At 39.9% G+C, this 21,490-nt stretch overlaps 1 protein-coding gene across 1 annotated transcript; it reads left to right on the top strand.

Annotated features, from left to right (window-relative positions):
• Window positions 1-6,697: 6,697 nt before the first annotated feature.
• On the top strand, window positions 6,698-21,442 carry LOC137255773 (asparagine synthetase [glutamine-hydrolyzing]-like). Its single transcript, XM_067793297.1, has 9 exons — window positions 6,698-6,950; window positions 7,116-7,346; window positions 8,306-8,488; window positions 8,974-9,066; window positions 11,701-11,828; window positions 13,224-13,350; window positions 16,629-16,836; window positions 18,598-18,835; window positions 20,081-21,442. Exons 1-9 carry the CDS (start codon window positions 6,698-6,700, stop codon window positions 20,312-20,314), a joined length of 1,695 nt encoding a protein of 564 aa, XP_067649398.1. The 3' UTR covers window positions 20,315-21,442.
• Window positions 21,443-21,490: the final 48 nt, after the last annotated feature.

Here is a 21,490-nt window from a genome sequence, read left to right as displayed (position 1 = left end):
AAATGACCAGATGGAGCCTCGTGCATTATTAACCTACAGTCTCCTTTGCTTTTTGTCTCAGGAAGCTTCCAAGTCGGTGTCATTGTGGCTGTCGGTGTTTAGGCTGATCATAAGATGCTTGTAACAGTTGCTGACTTTCAGTCTGTTCCTGTGGCCCGTCACAACAAGCAAGTACGGGCAGGGTGCAGTAAAAAGGGGTAGGGCGCCAGAAAAAAAGGGCAGGACGCAGCGTCCTTCTAAAACGCTCTAGAGGAAACACTAAAAGCATTTGTATAATTGACATTTCATCGGTAAATAATCGAGTCTGGACCAGACAAATCAAGTGATCGACAGTATGAACGTTGATCTAAGCAAACGGGACTTTGGTGAACAAATTATCTTTCACTTAGATCGTCATTGTATGGAACCAGTATGACACTGCGACTATCATCATTCACTGGATTTCGAATTCAAGTGACGTTGAATACTCTAACCAACAAATAATGAGTGTTTAGAATACTCATTAAGCCAATGTATTCATTTGTTTCTGGTGCCATGGAACAGTTGTATTTATATAGTCGCCTCACATACAGCATGTATTAGCCGAATGTGGGTGGTGTGGTAAGTTCCGGTGTTGTGGACATTTCAGTGTGCATACTGTTCCAGTCAAGGTAGGCAGATTCTTGTTGTACACATGAGAGTATGTGTGTACTTGCGTAAGTGTGTTTGTATGTGTTTAAATGCACGTGTGTATCCATATGTGTGATGGCGTGTCTGTGGGTTCGAAGTTGAGGTAACCTTGGCTCAAAGTCGACTGAAAACCACCCAGATCCACAGCTTTGTTTTCTGCGGGTATATATGGCCGACAGCTTTTCTAGCCGCAATAAATGACATATTCTTTTTAAGACAACTGGATCTAGACATGGATGTCCATGTGTTATAAATGAAGACTTACCACTAACTAGAGTTACATTAAACTCTTTAACTCAGTTTGTAAGGTAGTTGTCACATTTCTTGCTTGCTGGGAATTATTTATTTTGTAGGTAAAATACAGGCCCGACACATTCTGATCCGGACCCACAGGTTTTTATGGTTCTGGTCTTTACCCCTGCAGCGTTTCAGGTTTCAAGGCAAACACTGCTTCCAAGCACCCGACGTAAGTGCGAAATAAATGCAGCATAAATATCTTTTCACTGTCCATGGACAGATATGCTTAGTTTACACGTTGGTTCAAGGTTCTTGCCATCGATGACCTCATGAAGCCAGTCCAGAAACGTTATTGATTCAGAGGAAGCCAGTACGTTTCACAGGGCCCTAATGGGTATGCTGCAGGATGCTTGCCCAAATTTTGACCTTTGCGTGGTGTTACGACATCACTGATACTTACGATGTACCCGAACCGACACATTGCTGAGATTCAATCATTACACCAAACGTAAGAAGAAACGTCACAGTTCGTCCTCAATGAATTTCTTAAAATCTACTCAAGTGATTATGTGCATTCACTTCTTCGCTGTGTACAGTAATCCCAGTCCGTCTGAAGTGCTGTATAAGTCTTATAACCACGATACGGCGGCATCTGAGGGCGATGGCAACAGCATTGTATGCATCCAAACGGCGCCTTCTCTCTCTATCAGTCATTCCATATCGTGCTTGTGTATCAGATCATGCATTCTAGGCTCCCTTTATGCGCTATACAATCATTCTGGACGTGAACACTGCTGAAATATTGCTACGTTTTGGCGATTGATATTGTTATGTGTATATTTTACACCTGCACATGAATGCATTTGAGAATTTGTTTTCGCGATTTGCTCAAAGTCGTGGTGTTAAGCTTTCTTGCAAACTAATACAGTCTAACATATATTTGATAGCTGTAATTCATAAAGGTGGGAGAGTAACGGAGTTTTGGCGTTTAGTCTATTTCAAATGAGGTATAAGAGGGAATGCGCCTTCTTCGAATTATGTGATTTAAGGTTTAATCGAAATCGGTTTTGACTGACATATTCAGAATGTTTTCAATTTTGACCAAACTGTATTCTTGTGATGTTCTTGTCAACGCTTGCCTGTGTATGTATTCGTGACTTATGCCGACGCTGTGGCCACACTGGTATCATAATTATTGCACCTAGATAATGTGCATGATTATTAAAGGGTTGGTTGGTTTGTTGGCCCCCCACACAGCGATATTCCAGCTGTGTGAGGATGTTCTATAGTAATCGAGCCCGGACCGGACGACATAACCATCAACGGCATGACCATCGATCTGCGCAGCCGGATACGATGACATGTATATGTATCAACAAAGTCAACCCACCTGACCACCCCATCCCGTTAGTCGACTCTTTTGACAAGCATGTGTCACTTTAAAAAAGTGATCTACAGTTAAACGTTGTCTGCGAATACTGACCCCCCCCCCCTCCCCCTCCCTCTACCTCCCTTCCTACCCTCTATCTCCCTCACTCACTCTCTCCCTACCTACCTACACAGTGCTAGCCGTGTAACAAAGTAAGGAACGACAAAGAGGTAGGGAAGGAGTAATTCTTGTTTATTCGGCTTGGAAGCATTTCTGCCTGGTCACCTCCCTTTATATAGCCCCTTGGTTAGTCTTAATGGCTCGGCCATCTGCAGCCCCCGTGTTGTGTAAATCGCTGGGCACATGCCATAATTGTCGGTTGATTCCCCATGGATTACCTTATCATTGGTCACAGGTAGTGTTCCTCCATACAAGTGTCACTGCTGTCATGGCGGCTTACCTCCTCGTGATTCGTTGTGTATGTTGACACACATGGGGCTTACATGGACTGACCTGGGACTGACCAGAGTGGAGGTGACTAGCCACTATGTTTACTTGGTTTACTTGGAGCTGATATATAAATCAGTATCATCCACAAATTTATTAAAACGTGTTTAATACACCAGGCAATGCATATGAGTCCCGACAATCTTTTACAGAATGACGCATGTAAGAATGAACATATGCATTTACCCTTGTCCATTCCATCAGTACTATAGGACACGTTGAAATGTGTTATATTATTACTTAACACGTGTTACCAAGAATCGTCACATTCAGCGCTTCTCCGTAGGCCCGTGGCGTATAGCTATTGTGCCGGGCAACATACTTGTATGTGCCTCTGCATGCAGAAATCTACGAGTGGATTTGTTTTGTCTCAAGAAGTTGTATCCTTAAAATGTTGATTGGATTTTATTTAATACTTATTTGTGTGGATGGTTCTGTCTGTCGCCAGCGAGTACCACCTATTCTATTTTAAAACAAGTCATTTCATTGTTAGAACATCATTTATTGTTCACAAAATTTAAACTTTCAAATGTAAATAAGCAAACGAAGATCGTCAATCATGATTCACAGGACCAAACGCCGGATAGTACACCACTGAAATAAACGTAAATACACTTAGTCTAGGAAAAACCTGATATGGCCCGATTTGCGTATGTTTCTACTAGAGATTTCCCAACTTCGGGCATAAATGTCATACAAATCTACTCCTTTGAAACATATGCTCATCGTATATTTTCGTATGCACAAGCACCTCGTGTATGCCTTGACCGGACTGTCATGTATTTCCAAACATTAATTGCAAAACAGATACCCCAGTAAATGCATGATTATGCAGTATTTCCATAGCATTCTCTTGGAGTGTTTCAAAGGGTGTTGAAATTTCCGATTACGTTTTACATTTACTTGGGTTGGAAACATGTAAATTTACTTAGGTGGTGAAACGTACGTAAATGTTCCAATTTGCAAATGTTTACACATCTCAGATATTTTTGTGTCATTTTAGGGGTATGTATATGAACGGTTCATACATCTTCATGTTACCTGTGCACAAGCAAGATGATCATATGTTTCCATCATGTGACTTAGTTGATTCATGTAATTTCATTGTCACATATTTTTAGCACATTTTAGGTTCACATTCCTGGAACGGTTAGAAGAGTTCAAGTCATAACTTTATATCTATAAATCTGCCTTACTGTCATAGTGTGTGGTCAGTTCTACTCAGGTAAGACAGTCACTGGACAGTCGTGCACATGTCAGTCCCACCACTGTACAAAATGCCCGTCGTGTCATGTGCTTGTGGCGCTTGGATGACTGCGATAATATTACTTCTGTACCCAAGAGGGGAGTAGAACACGCTCAATTTCTTCTTTTCCTTCGAGCATGTCTACACCAATGCGAATCTGGACAATCGTGGGCGAACAGCGAGTCATAGTGGTTGTTCATCAGTGATCTGACCTATTATCTTACCTCACACATAAATGTCGTTTTCTGATTGGCAGAGCGTTTTCTGTTATCTTCAATGTACCCCGCTCACAAGCGAACTCACTTTGTACTTCGTAATGGTAATTATCTATCCCAGATAACACTGAATCGCGTATGATGTACGGAACTTACAGATGTTTTGCGAGTGCAACTCGATGGAAGGGAGATAACTCTAAAGCTGCTATTCTTGTCTGCAAAATCTAGCGATGGGTAAAAAAAGATTTGCACCCGTGCTTTAAACAATTCAAAATTAACATTGACATGTTCGGTAAGATAAATACGTTGTTCATTGGTCCCTCGGATCACATGGATTGATGTACATCGTGAGTACATCAACTAGTGTGCCCCTCGTGACCAGAGAAGGACTTATATTGTGAGCGTTAAACCAAATGCTGTGCTTCATTAGGATTTCCTGATTATTCATTTATGTTTGCCTATGTTGACATACAATACTCCTAACGAAAAGTTAAGCAAGTCATAATTTGGTCTCATTACATTTCTATGTAGTGAAATTGCAAATCATGGTATGATGCAACAGAAAGGTGAAAAGGTACACACGATTCACAAAATGGAATGGTACTAGTATTCAGCAATAATAAATTTACAAATCATCATCTACCTGAGAAACAGTCGTGCAAACATATGTTGCAATGATGGAGCCAGATGTTAACGCTAAAGTTCAGGTGAGTTTTGTACAGTGAAGCAGTGTTCAGTAACGCTTATGACCATAACGAGCATGAATGCAAGCTTCTACAAGTCTTTGCATTGAATAGTGGAGCCTCTAAAGCTGCTGTCATGGAATGTTCTGCCATTCTCTCTGTTACGTATGTTATTCGGTTTCAAGAAGAGTCTGCGGGTGAACAAGGAGACCGTAAACTCGACATCAAATAATGTCCCAAGCATGTTCAGTGGGATTAAAATAAGGTGACCTTGTCCATATTTGTGATGTTGGTGGTCTACACAACCATGAAAATGAAGTTGGGATCCGCTGTTGTACCAGAGGAATGATTACATTTTAACCGATCAGACTGCATGTGCAAAATGGGGATCACATTCATGTCACACATTTTGCATGTTGGTCCTGATGGTGGTTGTGTTCTGGTGATAGTATCAATGTGATCAGATAAATCAATTTGACAGCAAATGTTAATATTCATTGAATATTTACCTTTCAGTAACATGCCGTACAAAGTCGCTATCGATATGGATGAATACATCACATACCTGTTGCTTAATTTTTTATGAGGAGCGCATGATTTCATAACATAGATCTGTTGGTAGGTTAGGTTGGGTTGGGCTGCTGTTTTACATTGTATTCAACAATATTCCTGCTATATGGAGGCGGTATGTTAATAATCGACAATCCAACGATCAATAACATAGGATGTGTTAACCAAGTCAGCAACCCTGCTCACCCAATGTCGATAGTCACCTCTTACAACAAGCATGGGTTGCTGAACATGAATTCTAACCGGGATCTTCAAGGGCAGCATAGTACTGTGATAATATGTAAATATCTGTATATACAATGTTTGGTGATATCAGAAACCAAACTAATATTTATGATACTGATATTCATTTGGGTTAATGACTTTATATACGCTTGTCTGTGTTTAACCACCATGTCAGGCCTTACACAGACATGACTAGAATTATGCATACATGTACATGGCCTCGCGTAATTTGGCAATTTAACGCAGCCTGATTGATAACCATAGTGGTATAATCAGGGTGAAGCGGAATTGGAACCAAACCTCACAGTTTCCCGGCGGGCACTAACGATACAACTCTGTATAGTGAATTGCAGAACCTGAAAGAACGGCGCCACCTGTGACATCCTCTGGCTTGTTTTTAATACATTGCCTCGCTTTAAATTATTTTTTAATTAAAATGAAATATGAAAGTATGAAGCGTTAAACTACAAACAAAATATCAGTGCATGATATCAGCCCTATTACGTCAAAGTATTTACTAACAGGGTGAAGAACATGTGCTATCCAGTGAGAAAAGAGTTGCCATTTCATCAAACATCATGTTTGGTATGACCTATTGTGGACGATTATCCAACTATTTAACAGAATCGCCTTTTAAACCATTCTTTTTGCCCTAAAGCATCCAATGTCTCTCCCAAAATAATCTGTCTATCTTGGTATTAGGAAAGATGTAATAGTCACTATATTCCTCCTTCAGGACGTGTACTAAAGCATCCACCGGCTCTCCCAAAATAGTGTGAGGGAAATCATTAATCCATGTATAGCATATCAAGAGTCTGGCGGCAGCAAATGTATCAGACAAAAACATATATACTATGAATATTTATTCATTTATTATGATCTACATTTTTCACATCTATTAATTGGTATTGGGTTAAACATTAGATGTAGTAATTATATTTTTCCCTTCAGGCCATTGGAATTGTGCCGTATCACCATGTGTGGGATCTGGGCCGTGTTTGGTAGTGCTGTAGATGTCTCCGTACAGTGCAAAGTGTTCCACAAGGTCGCACATCGGGGACCAGACGCCTTCAGGTTTGAAATGATCAACCATTTCCAGAACTGCTGTCTCGGATTCCACCGACTGGCCATCGTTGATGACGTCAGAGGGATGCAGCCAATGAGATTGTACACTCATCCTCACATATGGTTGATATACAACGGGGAGATCTACAACTATGAATCAGTATGTCAGATTACAAATGCGTAATAACCACTAACCATACGATAAGTTCTAGGTATATTCATCAAGTATGAATCATCGCTACCTTCGCACTGTCAATTATACAGACGATTTCACTGATAATTCATTGTTACAGAATACTTAATCTTTTAATGTGCGTTGCAATAGGCAGCTGATCAGCATAGATTTCACCGAAGCACAAACTGCGACGGAGAATCAATCATTCACCTGTATGCCAAATATGGAATTGGTTTTCCCGCCTACTTGGATGGGGTGTTCGCCTTCTGTCTTCTCGACGCAGCCAACAGGAAAGTTTTCATTGGTCGAGACACGTTTGGAGTCCGCCCCTGTTTCAAGCTTGTCACAGATAGTGGCTTCCTAGCTGTGTGCTCAGAGGCTAAAGGTCAGTAACTGTTAGACACGTAACAGAACCCGTTTCGATCGAGTGAAAATACATAATTGAATAAACTTGCAGATCTAAATGTCAGCAACAATGACAGCTGTCCTAACAATAGGTCTGGTAAATATGCCTTTTGCAAGGTAATACCCACTAAAATTCATACCCTAGTTTAACTTCCAGACAGAGCATGAATTGAATAAGATTCCAAGTCAAGTGTGGAATGGTTTGGCAAGTCTAGATTCCTTCAGCTGAAATTCAGGACAGTTCTGGACTCCATTTTGATACTATCTAGTTAGAATAACTGCATTTCTGGTAGTTGATATCAACTTAATTATTACCCACGAGTGTACGACTGTTGATTTATGTGGCAATAATCCGTTTATATTGGTAATTCGGTTGAAAGGAATCAAAAACAAAAATACAACAAAACAAGTTTCACCCAAATACCCAGACATTAAAAATCACCAGGCATCTTCAAACCTTATGGACGTCGTAGGAAAGGTGAGTTCATGTGGATCCCAGCGCATGTTGGCATGTTTTGTACCGGACAAGCTGAGCAAGCATCTAAAGCGGCAGTATAAATCACAGAAGTCAAAACAAAAATCATTGCAAAAAGTAACTACCAAAATTCTAATTCTAAACTACACGAAGTCTACACACAGAACCCACTTCCCGAACGCCCAGGCTCTATTCCCCATACGGGTAGAATGTGTGAAGCCCATTTTCTGACTACCTCCCCACCGATCCCAATCCTCTCCCCACTGTGATATTGTTGGAATATTGCCAAAAGCGGCGTCAAACTAAACTCACTCATTCACACACAAGAATAGGACAACTACTTGAGGTATACAGGGTTTCCGTCCAAAAGTCAGGCACGCAATTATAAATTATATCTCATGTACTGTTATAAACCTACAAAAACAAAACAGAAAAAAACACTCACTCACTCACTCCACATGCAGGTTTATTTGGGTTGAGTCACAACTTAACTGACGAGGCAGCAGACATTGTCCAAGTCGATCCCGGTACTGTGGAAGAGTACGACCTCGACAACAACGGACGAGCAACGTTTCGGAAGATGAAACAATTTCACTCTATTGGAAACATCCCTCTTTATAAGACACCAGTGGATGCCGACTCACTAGGTATGGATAAGTTTGAGGATGGATAACTCTATATGGTTGATCAACTTCTGCATTACAGCGAGAACGTTTTGAAAGAAACGGTACTACACAGAAACGACGCTCAGAAACCTACACAGAAAGGCGCTCTCACTGTAAAGAAGTTGTTCATTCATATATTGTTTTCTTTCCTTACTGCTCCAACTCCGAAATGCTCTAAAAGAAGTGATGACTTTGGTTTTCTAATTGTGAGCATTTTTGCAACTGACTCGATATAAGTTTCGTAAAGGAAACATTTCTATCACTTCTGGAAGGTTCATCTTCCATTCAAACAACAGAAAAGAAGACTTTTGTGTTTAAGATATTTCTAAATACAAAATTATGAAACATGCCATAAAAAGCATATAATTAATTATGTTAACGTGGATAAAATGTTAAGTAACAAAGGTATTGACCAACATATCTTCACATATTGTCTTCAACTGAAAATGGAGGTCACTTTTCAACAGGAAGTGATGTGGCAGCGAACATCCGGGTACTGCTAGAGGCGTCTGTCAAGAAACGACTAATGGCCGACAGAAGGATAGGTTGTCTGTTGTCAGGTGAGTTTGTCTTTGTCTCCAGCATCTTAGTGCAAGAGTCCATATTATATTACCTTTACAGAAACATAATTACACAAAAAGATAAATAGTAGGAACAACCTGATGTTACAGTCAATTCACCCTGTGTATCAAAATAAGGTTGATTGGAAAACATATACCACCATTCTAACAGCCTAATCAGCCTTAAAAAATGTGAAGAGAAGACTATTGGATTCGACTGCACAAGAATGTCCTATGGATCTAATGACAAAATTGCAGACGTTGGTAGTCTTTCTAACAGAAGAAGTGACAACGTCAACATAATGAGTCTGTTTCCAGCTTCTCAAAAGACGTCGATGTAGCCATTGTCACACGTTGGGACGAAGGCCAAATGATGGATTCACTTGGAAGAGTTGTTGCCTCTCCTGCGGAAAAAATCTTTGGACTGCAGAAAGTGAGGACAAGATTATGCTCTGTCACTGAAAAAATTAAACGAGTCCACCGACTTCTGCTGACAACAAACTCCCACAATGTCGACTAGAGAGTAAAGTTGTTGATATTGCTTCAAAGCGTTTGGTGAAGCAAGAAACAGGATCACCTGAATCAGACATAGACAGCATGACCCTGAATCTGAAATTTACATACAAGGGACCTTATATATAAATATTAACAAATATTAACAATATGGTTCTCCTGTACGAACAGGATTTTGGTCCTGGCTAGCTATTCTCGAAACGTTCGTAAACCTACGAACTTCTTAAGCCCATTCTTAACACATTGGCTACGATCAAAGTTGAGAGTTCTTAGGGCTAAGAACGTTTCGAGAATAAGGGCGTGGTTGTTTAATTCTAGGAAGATGTTTCAGAACGTGCACTTGGCAAAACACGATATAAATTCCACCTCATGTGGCTGACAAGACTCAAGGTTTTGCAACCAACCTGTGAGACTAGGTGCCTTCTCCAGTGTTGACAATAGCAACCTTCGTCAACCACATAAATATGTACTTAAATATTACAGACAGTCTCCTACCAAATGGGATTACAACTTTGAAATTATTATTGATGCTGTCGAAGAATGTGCCCAAAATGGCCAAAAGAGGAGAACGCTTGGTATCAAAGAGCTTGGTATACGTGACATATGCAATAATGCCACATATTATACCAGTATTTTAACTGCAATTTGCCTAAACCAATCAAAGGTGCTATCAACGTTTGGCTTGGCTGTAAAACCAGAAGACATGTCCAGTCCTATTTCTAGTAGATTCCAAGACTATGTAAGCATCCCTACAAGGAGAGATTTATTGCTGGTTCCAGGAACTGTACCACCAAATCCTTGTCTCACAGATTATTCGAATCACTTATCTAGCAGGGACTTGCTCTATATTCACAGGCATGTTTTGGTGACAAGCTGAAGTTATACTATGTGAATTCTGAAAAACAGAGGTTTTGCATCCACTTTTAGAATCTCAAAGTTCCGTTCTGTCTAAACATTTGATTTTTCAAATGTGTATGCCACTATCCCATGTAACAAACATAAGGAAAAACATTCTCTGGTCCATTGTTTTTGTAAAGAAACGTGGAGGACAAAGGTATATCTACATATATATCTTCAGCAGGTTCAGGACAGTTTGTTAAAAAAGAAAGGAAATGACATTAGAAATGTACAGAGAAAACAACATGTGAAATGCTGGAATTTCTCATTGATAACGTAATTGTAACATTTGTGGGTAAAACATTTCGCCAAGAAGTTGGCATCCCCAAAGACACCAGTTGTGTTCCTATCCTTGCGGATCGGAATATGAAGCAGAATTTCTGTTTGGGCTGTCGAAATAAAAACAAGGTAACTTGGCCGAGAAATTTAACTTAAGGCTCCGAAACATAGATGATCTATTATCGTTCAATAACCATGACCTCTGCATTCTCTGGTTCATCCACCATTCATCTTGAAATGAAGGAGACAAAAGAGATTGCCTCAACTGTTCCATATTTAGATCTCTGCATTAAGATTCAGAGAGAATAGAACTCTCCACCTGGCTGTATAACAGCTTTCCAAAACAAGTCTTCCTTTTCATAATATTCAAACCGCTCCAGCCTTTGGTGTTTACATTTCACAACTATTGAGGTACAATCGAGCGTGCTCTTTATCAGGATTCAGATTGTGCCAGTCTTGCTTAAATGTTGCTAGATCATGGTTACAATATTCAAGCCTTGGTATGGATTTCAAGAAGTTTTATATCAGACTAAAATGATGTCAGATTCCCTATTTTGATTGATATCATACGTTCCCGAATAATTTTAAGTGAAGTTAGAATATGTTTATGACGAGTGTCACCGGTATGGCAGGATAGGCTCACCTGTTCTTGAACACCTGATGTCATCACTATTTCACAGGAATTAATAAACACATGCTCTGTCAATCCGAAGTGTCTGGTTCAGGGCCGATGTGTTGACAACTAACATCACACAGCTGTAATACTGTTGAAACAAATGTCTGCTCATGATATAGTCACAAATGTACAGTCGAGTTTTCTTGTGAATGTGGAAAGGGTTTTGTCGATTCTGTTATCCCACCGCGTCCATGTTTGAAACTGCACCTTTGCTGGGTAGGTATCACAATTAGTATATGTCATTCCGTGTGTGCGTGTGTCTTCCTAAGGTGGTGTTGACTCAAGTCTGGTAACTGCGTTGGTGGTGAAGAATGTCAAAGACCTGAAACTGCCCTACCCCATCCAGACCTTCTCTGTTGGCATGGAGGGGAGTACGGACATTATAGCAGCTAGGAAGGTGAGTATTGGTGCATTACATTACCCGATACAGGAATTCCCTACTGAAAGTACTCGGAGTACATATGTTGATGGGCAAAAGAAACTGTGATATCACTACACAACAAGAACAAGAAATCAAAGGTTTCAAGCTATTACTTATGAAGCAATGACAAAGGCTCGTGATAACTACACACGTTCGCTTGTTGATAGGAGTTTTAATTTATTGAGCATGTTATGGTCGACATGGAGTCAAACTAAGGAATTCACTACCAGAGGGTCCATACGAAAACCACAGCAAAGCGTGAACAGAAGTCTGTAATAGGAGTATGTCCACCTCTGTCTAGAATACATGCAAATATACGTCTTTTGGTTGAAGTTGTTAAGTGTCTGATGACATCAGCTGGGATACAGCTCCACTCTTCGACAAGGGCTTGAGTCATGCTGCACTGTAACAGGTGGATTCTGTCTCCATCGAATAACTCTATTATATGATAAATGATCGATTGGCGACATGTCAGGAGAGCGTGCTGACATTCTGGGCGACTCAAGCAACGGTGTCAGCAGCATCCCTAGGTACGGTCGGTAGGCCCTGATACCATAGGCCCGTAGTGTCTCCTTTCACTTTCCTTCGACTCTCTGGGTGACCGTGTCCTGGTGACGCTGATTGTAAGGTGTAACATCCTCAGGTGGTGGTCTTCCTGCGCAGTTGTCACCTGGTGTCTGCCTGCCAGGGGCCTGTTTTTGGTCTGACCATTCTGCTGGTAACGCCGGGTAAGGTTCCTGACGGTCACGATGGAGCAATTGAAGGTTCTTTCAACGTGACCTGTTGTAGCACCTATTTTACAACGTTGCGATGACCCTCTCTCGCCCTGCTGAAGTTAACATCGGCATTGCAAAGTGGTTTTCTGCCAAAGTACTATCTGTTCTTTACTGTGAGGTGCTTTTATACCATGCATGCGCGTGCATTTTACGGTTTTGGATGCAAAGTTGTCAAGCGGTGCGTTTGGGCGTCGGTGTTGGTCAGAATCGAACTCTTGTAAATCAATATTATATCATGGCAGACTGAAACGTGAATCTTTGTGCATTACATTACCCCAAACAGACCTCTAAAGGCATGGAGAGGAGTGCATGTATGATGACACAGATTAATGTTGAACTATGAAATCTTATCATATCTTCCACCATCAGCGTTGACTGACTTAGCATGACATGTGAATAACAATACGACTGGGATGACAACACCAATACCACCATATTGGAAAGAATAAGCAGATCGTTTACGTATATGCATACATGAGCCACCAAAACGCTGAACGGATGATAGCAAATGAACTCGATTAACATTGAACGTGCGTGTTGCTTCAAGTTTTTCAAATAGAGACAATACAACGTTCTCTCTCTATTTTGTATTCAGGTTGCCAAACACTTGGACACCGAACATCATGAAATTATCTTCACTCGCCAAGACGCCTGCAGTGTCATAGATGAAGTCATTCGTCACATCGAATCATACGACCCTTCAAGCATAAGATCATCAATATGTATGTTCGAATACTGACATATTAACCTTCAGCACTGTTGTCTGAGATTGATTAGAAGTCATCACGTATATAAGTACTTCATGGAGAAATGGCTATTCTGGTTTTGCTATGGACCAAAGTTGTCCCTTGTTTTATTTTCAGTTAGCATACTATATCGGGTAACTATAATACCCTATTTTCACAGATATTACTAAGCATCTGTTTTTCGAACAGGTCATGTCGTTTCGCTGTAAACTACGTCTGATTTTATACATAATAACTCATTTGGATAGCAACTCCTTAGAGCGACCTTTTTATTAAGCTCAAAGTGAACAATGAGGATAGTTGGACATACAACTTCTTTAATATATTATGAGTGACGTTTCTGTGTAACACCGTCATCAAGCAAGTTTATGTACCCAAAGAACTCTCCTCGTCGCACACCAATTTCTAAATGCCACTCCAAGAAGTCAAGCTTAAAGGACCACTAAACTCAATTGTTTGGTACTCTTTTTATCACTGCATATGAAAGACTTTTGGTTACTCATAAACGAAACACCATTTCCTTTAAAAAAACTTGTGGTTAATTAATATCAAGCGCTTAAAAGTTGCTAAAAAGCCGTCTGCTTCTCTCTCGCCCGCAAAAGAAACCGCAGTCAGGTTACGTAACTCTGTCGCCAGAGCCCCAGAGTGACGTCATAGAAGGAACGGCTTCCAGTTAAATGTATAGAAAATGTGCAGGAAGCTCGTTATTTTGCTGATTTCTCGACGTCACCAAAGACATGCCGAATTGTTGTGTTGCCGTCAATTGTTCCTTGGGGTCGGGTGATGGTGTCACTATGCACAGATTTCCACCAGACTCCGTAGTTTGTGCTTAAATTGGTTGTTAGTGTGTCCGAAGTGACCTTTGTGGAAGCCTGTGGTATACACTAAATCGGATGGTTCGCCCCCAACCACGCTCCCAGGATAGAAAATGGAGTTCAAGTTTCATCGAGTTTATAAAATCAAGACTGCTTACTATACATTGCTGACCAAAAGGATTTTGCATGGATATAACGCTTTCTTCCACAAAAGGAGGTTGTGGTCGAAGTGACAATATTATCGTAAGTTATATTATATTGACCCCTTATATTGACCGATTCAATTGTTATGATATAAGCAATGTCATGTAAAATCCTAAAGTCCATCAATAAAATACATATTTTAATACCAGAAGAAAGTAATTTTGATTTTGTAAGTCGGTGAAAACAAACTTAAATAGCATTCATCCTCAGACAGGGCGCCGCCATTTTTGAAAATCGTGAAGTCACGGGCTAAAGTCCGTTAGAATTATTGAGATTATGATTTGTTTTCATCAAGTTAGAAAATCAAAACTACTTTTACTAGTAGTTAAATATGCATTTGAATCATGGCCAAAAGGATTTTGCATGACACAACTTGTAACATAAGGACTTCTTCCAAGGAAGCAAGGTGGGGGTCGAAGTGACATTTATATTGCAAGCAATTTATATTGACCTCCACCTCACTTCCAAGAGTGAAATTGTTATGTTATAAGCAATGTCATGTAAAATCCTAATGTCCATCAATAAAATACATATTTTACTACCAGTAGAAAGTAATTGTCCTTTTGTAAGTCGGTGAAAATAAACTTAAATAGCATTCATCCCAAGACCGGGCGCCGCCACTTTTGAAAATGGTGAAGTCAAATCCATTTGAATTATTGAGATTATGTATGGTTTGTTCTCATCAAATTAGAAAATCAAAACTACATAAATATATATTTGAATCATTACCAAAACGAGTTTGCATGACACAACCTGTAACATAACCTAAGCGAGGTCTAAGTGAAAATACTGCGCTATAAATTTCTTCACTTGCTAAATTTACTTGGTTTGTAACCTTCACTCCCCAGTATGTAGACACTTGTCAAGAAACGTCTTTATACTTGGTCTCATAATCCTAATTACTTTAAAATCATACTTGTATGCATCAAACTTAACAAAAAGAAGCGATTTGCGAATGTATAACAGGAATGTAATATGTAGACATTTTATAGTTTTCCTATATGAATCCTAATACGCAAGCACGCCCTAGTGTATGTCGTCTGCATCATTGCACTTCACGACGAAAACAATGATTCTGTTGAAAGCTACGAAAACGTATTAAAAACTAAAATGCAAATATTAAAATTAAAGTTATAGGAGCAATGTTAGGCTATTACCTTCTTCAAGGAATGTATCCATCAGTATCCACAAAAACAAGTGATATATAATTCATCTGCAGATTTCACAAGTGATGTGTCTTTTAACCGTCTAATATACGAAAACGTGATGTATCGTTTCAGGTTTTTCACATTGCTGTATAGTTTCATTGGTTACCCAAGATAGCACACCTGGCAGCTAATTGCATAATGTGCGTCGTTCTTTTTAAAAAGTTATTTAGTTAGCCAATAATGAGCAATCAATCAATGTATTGGCGGTTAATCCTTTGAAAGAAGGGTGTTGTTTTACATAGACACAAACCCGACAGAGTGTATTCAGTATAGATTAGTAAATGTACATACATAAACACTACCTTTTGACGAATCCCCCATTTAAATCCCCATAAAACTAATTAATCAATCAGCGTGTTATCGGTTAATCCTTTGATCGATCCAGACAAAAGAAATTTCAAATGGGGGCCTTGTCGGGTAATCTAAGCAGCGTTACCACTAATTATACCTGTTATAAATTCATTAACTGAGCATCAAGTGAATGATAGCAAATAACGTGTAGGTTTATACCACCTAAAACGGATTACAACCTAGCGACACCAAGTGATTTTGACAGAATCGTCTATGAAAACAAGGGTTGTAACTCGAAAACTAGGCAAAGCAGGAGACAAAACTAAATGATAGTAGATTGTGAGAACATATAGCTTTCATTTTCTCTATAGCTTTCGCGATTTCAGGTTTGTACAAACCTGTAAACGAAATAGTTCAATCCCTGAAATGTAGATGAATACTGCACAGACCCTCATTTCTATACCCACTATTACGTCACGGAGACGCGCCGCTCTGATTGGTTGAAATTTCGTTTGCGGCTGAGAATTTTGCACTGTTGACAAAAAGGTCGATTTAAGGCAATTAAAGATCGAAATGAGCATTTTTAATGACGGGGTTCATTTATAACGATTTGTATCCAGTTCTACCGCCCAGATTTATCTCAGTATGTACTCTCTTACTGCCCTGATGATATCTTCATGTTGCACACAGGTACTATATTTTATGAATGAAGTCATATGTTATGTGTTATTTTCAGGTTCATACCTTGCCAGTAAGTATATCTCCGAGAAGTCGGACACAGTGGTCATTATGTCCGGCGAGGGGTCTGACGAGTTGGCCCAGGGGTACAGCTACTTCCATAAAGCTCCATCACCTGAGGCTGCGAATGTGGATAGTCGGAGACTCCTGAAGGTCATCCACATGTATGCTGTGTTGAGGGCAGACAGGACAACAGCAGCCTGGGGGTGAGCTAACTCATTATCTGGGATGCCATCCCACCCTTCCTTTTTATTTCCCGCATAGCGTTTTTTTATTATTTTTTTATTATTTTTTATTTTTTTTGTTTTTTGCCCATGTTTGCGTCTGTGCACATTCGTCTTTTCAGGAGTAGAACTTTACAACCGTGCAATATTTCTTCAGCAAACTAGGAATATGGACAGGTATGGTAGTGTACTGGTGTCGTTTAGTATTTTGGGATATGTGAATAATATATGTCTTGCGTTCCATGGCAACAAGCTTCATTTTTATGAAATTAGTGGGAGAACTTTAAAAAATGTTAATATTCTCCTCCCGCTTAGCAAGATACACGCCAAAACCTTGGACATCATCATAACTAGTAGTTATATTCATGAAGAGTAGTTTACCATTGCCAGGGATAGTGATGACTTTGTCTTCCTGTTAAGACAGCTTCAAAAATTTCATTGAGTTTAATGGACACAAATTAAATCAGTTAATGTTGTTTCATATTGGATATACCAGCGGATATACGGTGGCATGAAATTTGTTCACTGGCAGTCTTGTGGATGGTGTATTTGCGTTGGAACAGTCTGAGAAACGCAACCAAGCAGTTGTTCCAAGACACATGACATATATAGAGGACACTGTATGAGAACCCCTGTCAAACTGTTTTACGACGTCAGTGCCTAGATGTTGGTATGAGCAGGGATTACAGATATTTTGGCGCGAGTGTCGTAAACAAAGTTTTGATAATAATAATATAATGGACATGAATATAATATTCTTTTTATCACCGAAGTCGTCAAGCGAGAGCGAGTAGAATACCGATATTTTGGCGCGTGTGTTGTAAACACAGTATGATGCGGGCACGAACATAATGCTCTATATATTACTGCTTCGTCACAGAAGAACCATGGCGTCATGACATTGTTTATTACGTCATGTCACCATGACAAAGTAATATTTTGCCCTAGGGTATCGTATGAAAAATATACCTCGCGATATGTTCGCCCTCCTAGGTAATAATCCATAAACATGATCAGAATTTTAGAAGAATTTTAGCCTTCAGAAGGTTTGAGCTAGCAACCTTTAGCATACCTGGACACACACGTGTGAGATCAGTTCAACGAAGTGCGTCTACGGCATCAATGTAAGACGTTCAATCTACAAGCGCAGTAAAACATGATAGAGGGGTATATTTAGGTGTACTTCAGTCTAATACCTCGTCGTTTCAACGTCCACAGAGACACCATTTATGACCATAACAGACCGGCACTCATGGTGACGTTGTGGCCCATCAAGACATGGCGCATCTCCGACACAGGTTTCAACAATCAACCCTCATATCCCATACCATTCCGCCTTCAAGCAACCCATGCTTGCCATCAAAGGCGACTCTGCTTGTCGTAAGAAGCGACTAACGGGATCGGGTGGTCAGGCTCGCCGACTTGGTTCACACGTGTCATCGTTTCCCAATTGCGCAGATCGATGCTCATGTTGTTGATCACTGGATTGTCTGGTCCAGACTCGATTATTTACAGACCGCCGCCATATAGCTGGAATATTGCTGAGTGCGATGTAAAACTAAACTCACTCACCCATACCATTCCATACAGGAGAGTTGAACTTCATGAGGACACAAGGTGGAAACACTCGCTGCTCCCTGTGTGAACTTCTTGTAAACCATATCTTGTGTTACAGCTCATTTGCATGTGACGGGTATTTGCGATTTAACTGAATATATCAAAACATATCTGGTTGTCCTCCAGACTGGAACTCCGGACCCCCTTCCTTGACCATCAGTTCACCAGCTACTACCTGTCCCTTCCTGCCGAGGACCGCGTCCCCAGGAAGGGGGTGGAGAAGTATCTCCTCCGGTCCGCCTTTGATGGCATGAACCTCCTACCCAATGACATCCTGTGGAGGCCCAAAGAACCCATAAGTGATGGAGTGACAGATGATAAAAGTCCCCTGATTGGAATACTTCAAGAATTCTGTGATAAACAGGTGAGAAAGGACGGATAATATATGGACAATATATATCGTGACATTACCTTTTGGTAGTGAAATTAATGTACTGAGGCAGTCCTGTCTAAACGTTCTAGGTTTCATTATAACTGCACCCTCTTTACAGTATTTGTTCGACTGTCTAATTTCAAGCAACTGGGAGGTTATCACTTCATCCCGCACTAAAGATGGCTGGAAGAATCTGTTTGAATTAATTTTCTGACAACGAGATGCGGAGTCACTGTGTTACGAGGTTCGGATTGACATCACCAAAGAGGAAGGTCAGCCAGAATACAAACCGTCTCATTTCAACACAAGATGAAACTAGCTTCAGCTCTACCTTTTCTGCACTCTCTTCGAGAGCTGTAGTGAATACTGTGACTACCTGTGATGGGCAGACTGGAGCCTGATGGAGATGGATTTTGTGACCACCATGACATATTAGCAATCCATAACCCAAACAAGGAATACAAACTACTCTTATGGTTTCTCAACAAGACTACGAAAAGGGACATTCAGAAGAGTATTCGGGACTCGTCTATCCACGATCAAATGTGTGGACCGTCTAAGTTTGGGGATACTATGTATCAGTTGTAACAACCTTGCTTTTGTCGGCGTTTTTAACATATAACGATGCTTCTTCAACCAAACCTCAACTAAACACACAAACAGCTTGTTCATAATCCACACAATCTATTTTGGGTAATCAAAGTGATCCTTCAACAATACAAAGTCAGGTTCAGATGGAGTCAACTGAACGCAGCTCCAAACAATCCCCCTTCATCATTTAAGTTTTGACATCTAATACCATGAAACAATTACATGATCATTCTTTTTTAAATCATCGATTTTCTGTCTTGCATATTTTTGGTAGCGTACTGTGCAGAGATGATATTCCAATTCCTGCCTGAACCATTTGATCATAGTTGTTCCCAGTACGTTGACAAAACTTTATTAACCCATCATGACTAACCCAACCCGCAACATTTCGTCTCATCCCTCCCCCTAGCTGATGAGGGGCGTTGGGGTAGCCTGGTGGTTAAAGCGTGCGTTCACCAAGCCAAAGACCCCGGTTCGCTTGCTCACATTGGTACCTTGTGTGAAGCCCATTTCTGGTGTCCCCTTTGTGATATTTCTAAAACATTGCTAAAAGCGGCTTAAAATTAAACTTACTCACTGATCACCTTGTCAGGCAACAAAATAGTAAGTAAGACTAAGCATATAGCCTGAAATACCCTGTTTCAGGTTAGTGATGAACAGCTGGAACAGTCAGCATCCCTCTTCCCCTTCAACACACCCAGGACGAAGCAAGCGTTCTACTATAGACAGGTGTTCGAAAAGTACTACCCCTCCAAGGCAGCCTGGATTCCATACATTTGGAGGCCACAGTGGACAGATGATGCTGACCAGTCGGAAGTGAAGAAGTTGACACAGAAAGAAATTAGTAGGAATATGTATAATACAATGTATAATGAATAATATGTAGTTATAAATCTTTTGCACAGGGGACGTAACTCTGCGTAAGAGGGCGGATGTGGTATGCACTAAACACCCGTTGAACATTTTCGGTTCAACATTCACTGTAGTTAGAGCGGAAGGGAAGGATGAATTTTCCACCCGGACGAAATCTTTGATGTCTTTCAATGGAACTCGGAAGCAAAATGGTTGCTATAGTGACACATTAAGTGATACACCGATCCAAAGGTAGATAGTGTCGGTAAGAATTTTGCATTATGAACATCAGCTTTGGCATCTATTAGTTTTGCTTAAATATGGAACAGACAAGAAATGTACCCAAATGGTCTACCTGTAACAAAGGACTGATGATCCAGTTGTTGTATGTATATTTGGTCAGAGATGTCTACCTCAATAAAATGCATTATTAATATTAAGCATATCATAGATTTTTGTACTTTGCAGTATTATTTAACAAAATCTTTTCAACCAATATATAAAAAAAGTTTGCATGTCCTACCATAATTTATTAACTGAACGTGGAAGATATATAATTATAAATGTAAATGAAGTAAAATGTATCAATTGTAATTTTGACATTGAAGATGAATTCACTTTTTGATTTGTCTTGTCAGGCAAAAATATATGTCATATTGCTGGAAAAGCCCATCTGTCTTTAATTTAATAAGTTCTAAACTTAAGTTTAATAAAGAATTTACAATTGGCACATATGTTTCATCTACACAACATGGCAGAACTATGCTGATGTAAATGTGCCCAGTGGAACGGTCATTAGATTCGTTTACAGCATTGGTCCCTGTTAGATGGTCTTAATATGGAACAAAATGAAGGCAATAATGGTCTGAGCATACTATTCACACTGGTAGACGGTAAGACATCAGGTTCTCTTATTCCTGATCATTTTGATCGTAACTTCCGTGAAGAGCATGTAGGGGCTATACCTTTGACAATATTGAATTATTTCTTTTGAAAATGGAGTTCCTTCAACTAACTTTCGACAGTTAGTTTAAATGCTGCCTTGACATTACAGAATCACGTCGAAGTTCATTAATGTATTTTTCTTAATAAAGTGTATATCAAGATCGTGTACAGAAATATTTCAGTGGTGTATTTTGTATAAATAAACAATAACAAGGGTCCATCTCATGTGTTCTATCCCAGTTATGTCGATCGACCGTC

The sequence above is a fragment of the Haliotis asinina genome, chromosome 11 (genome assembly GCF_037392515.1).
Source record: "Haliotis asinina isolate JCU_RB_2024 chromosome 11, JCU_Hal_asi_v2, whole genome shotgun sequence".
Lineage (NCBI taxonomy): Eukaryota > Metazoa > Mollusca > Gastropoda > Lepetellida > Haliotidae > Haliotis > Haliotis asinina.
Note: the sequence above shows the minus strand (reverse complement) of the source record. Positions and strands in the feature narration are given on the sequence as shown.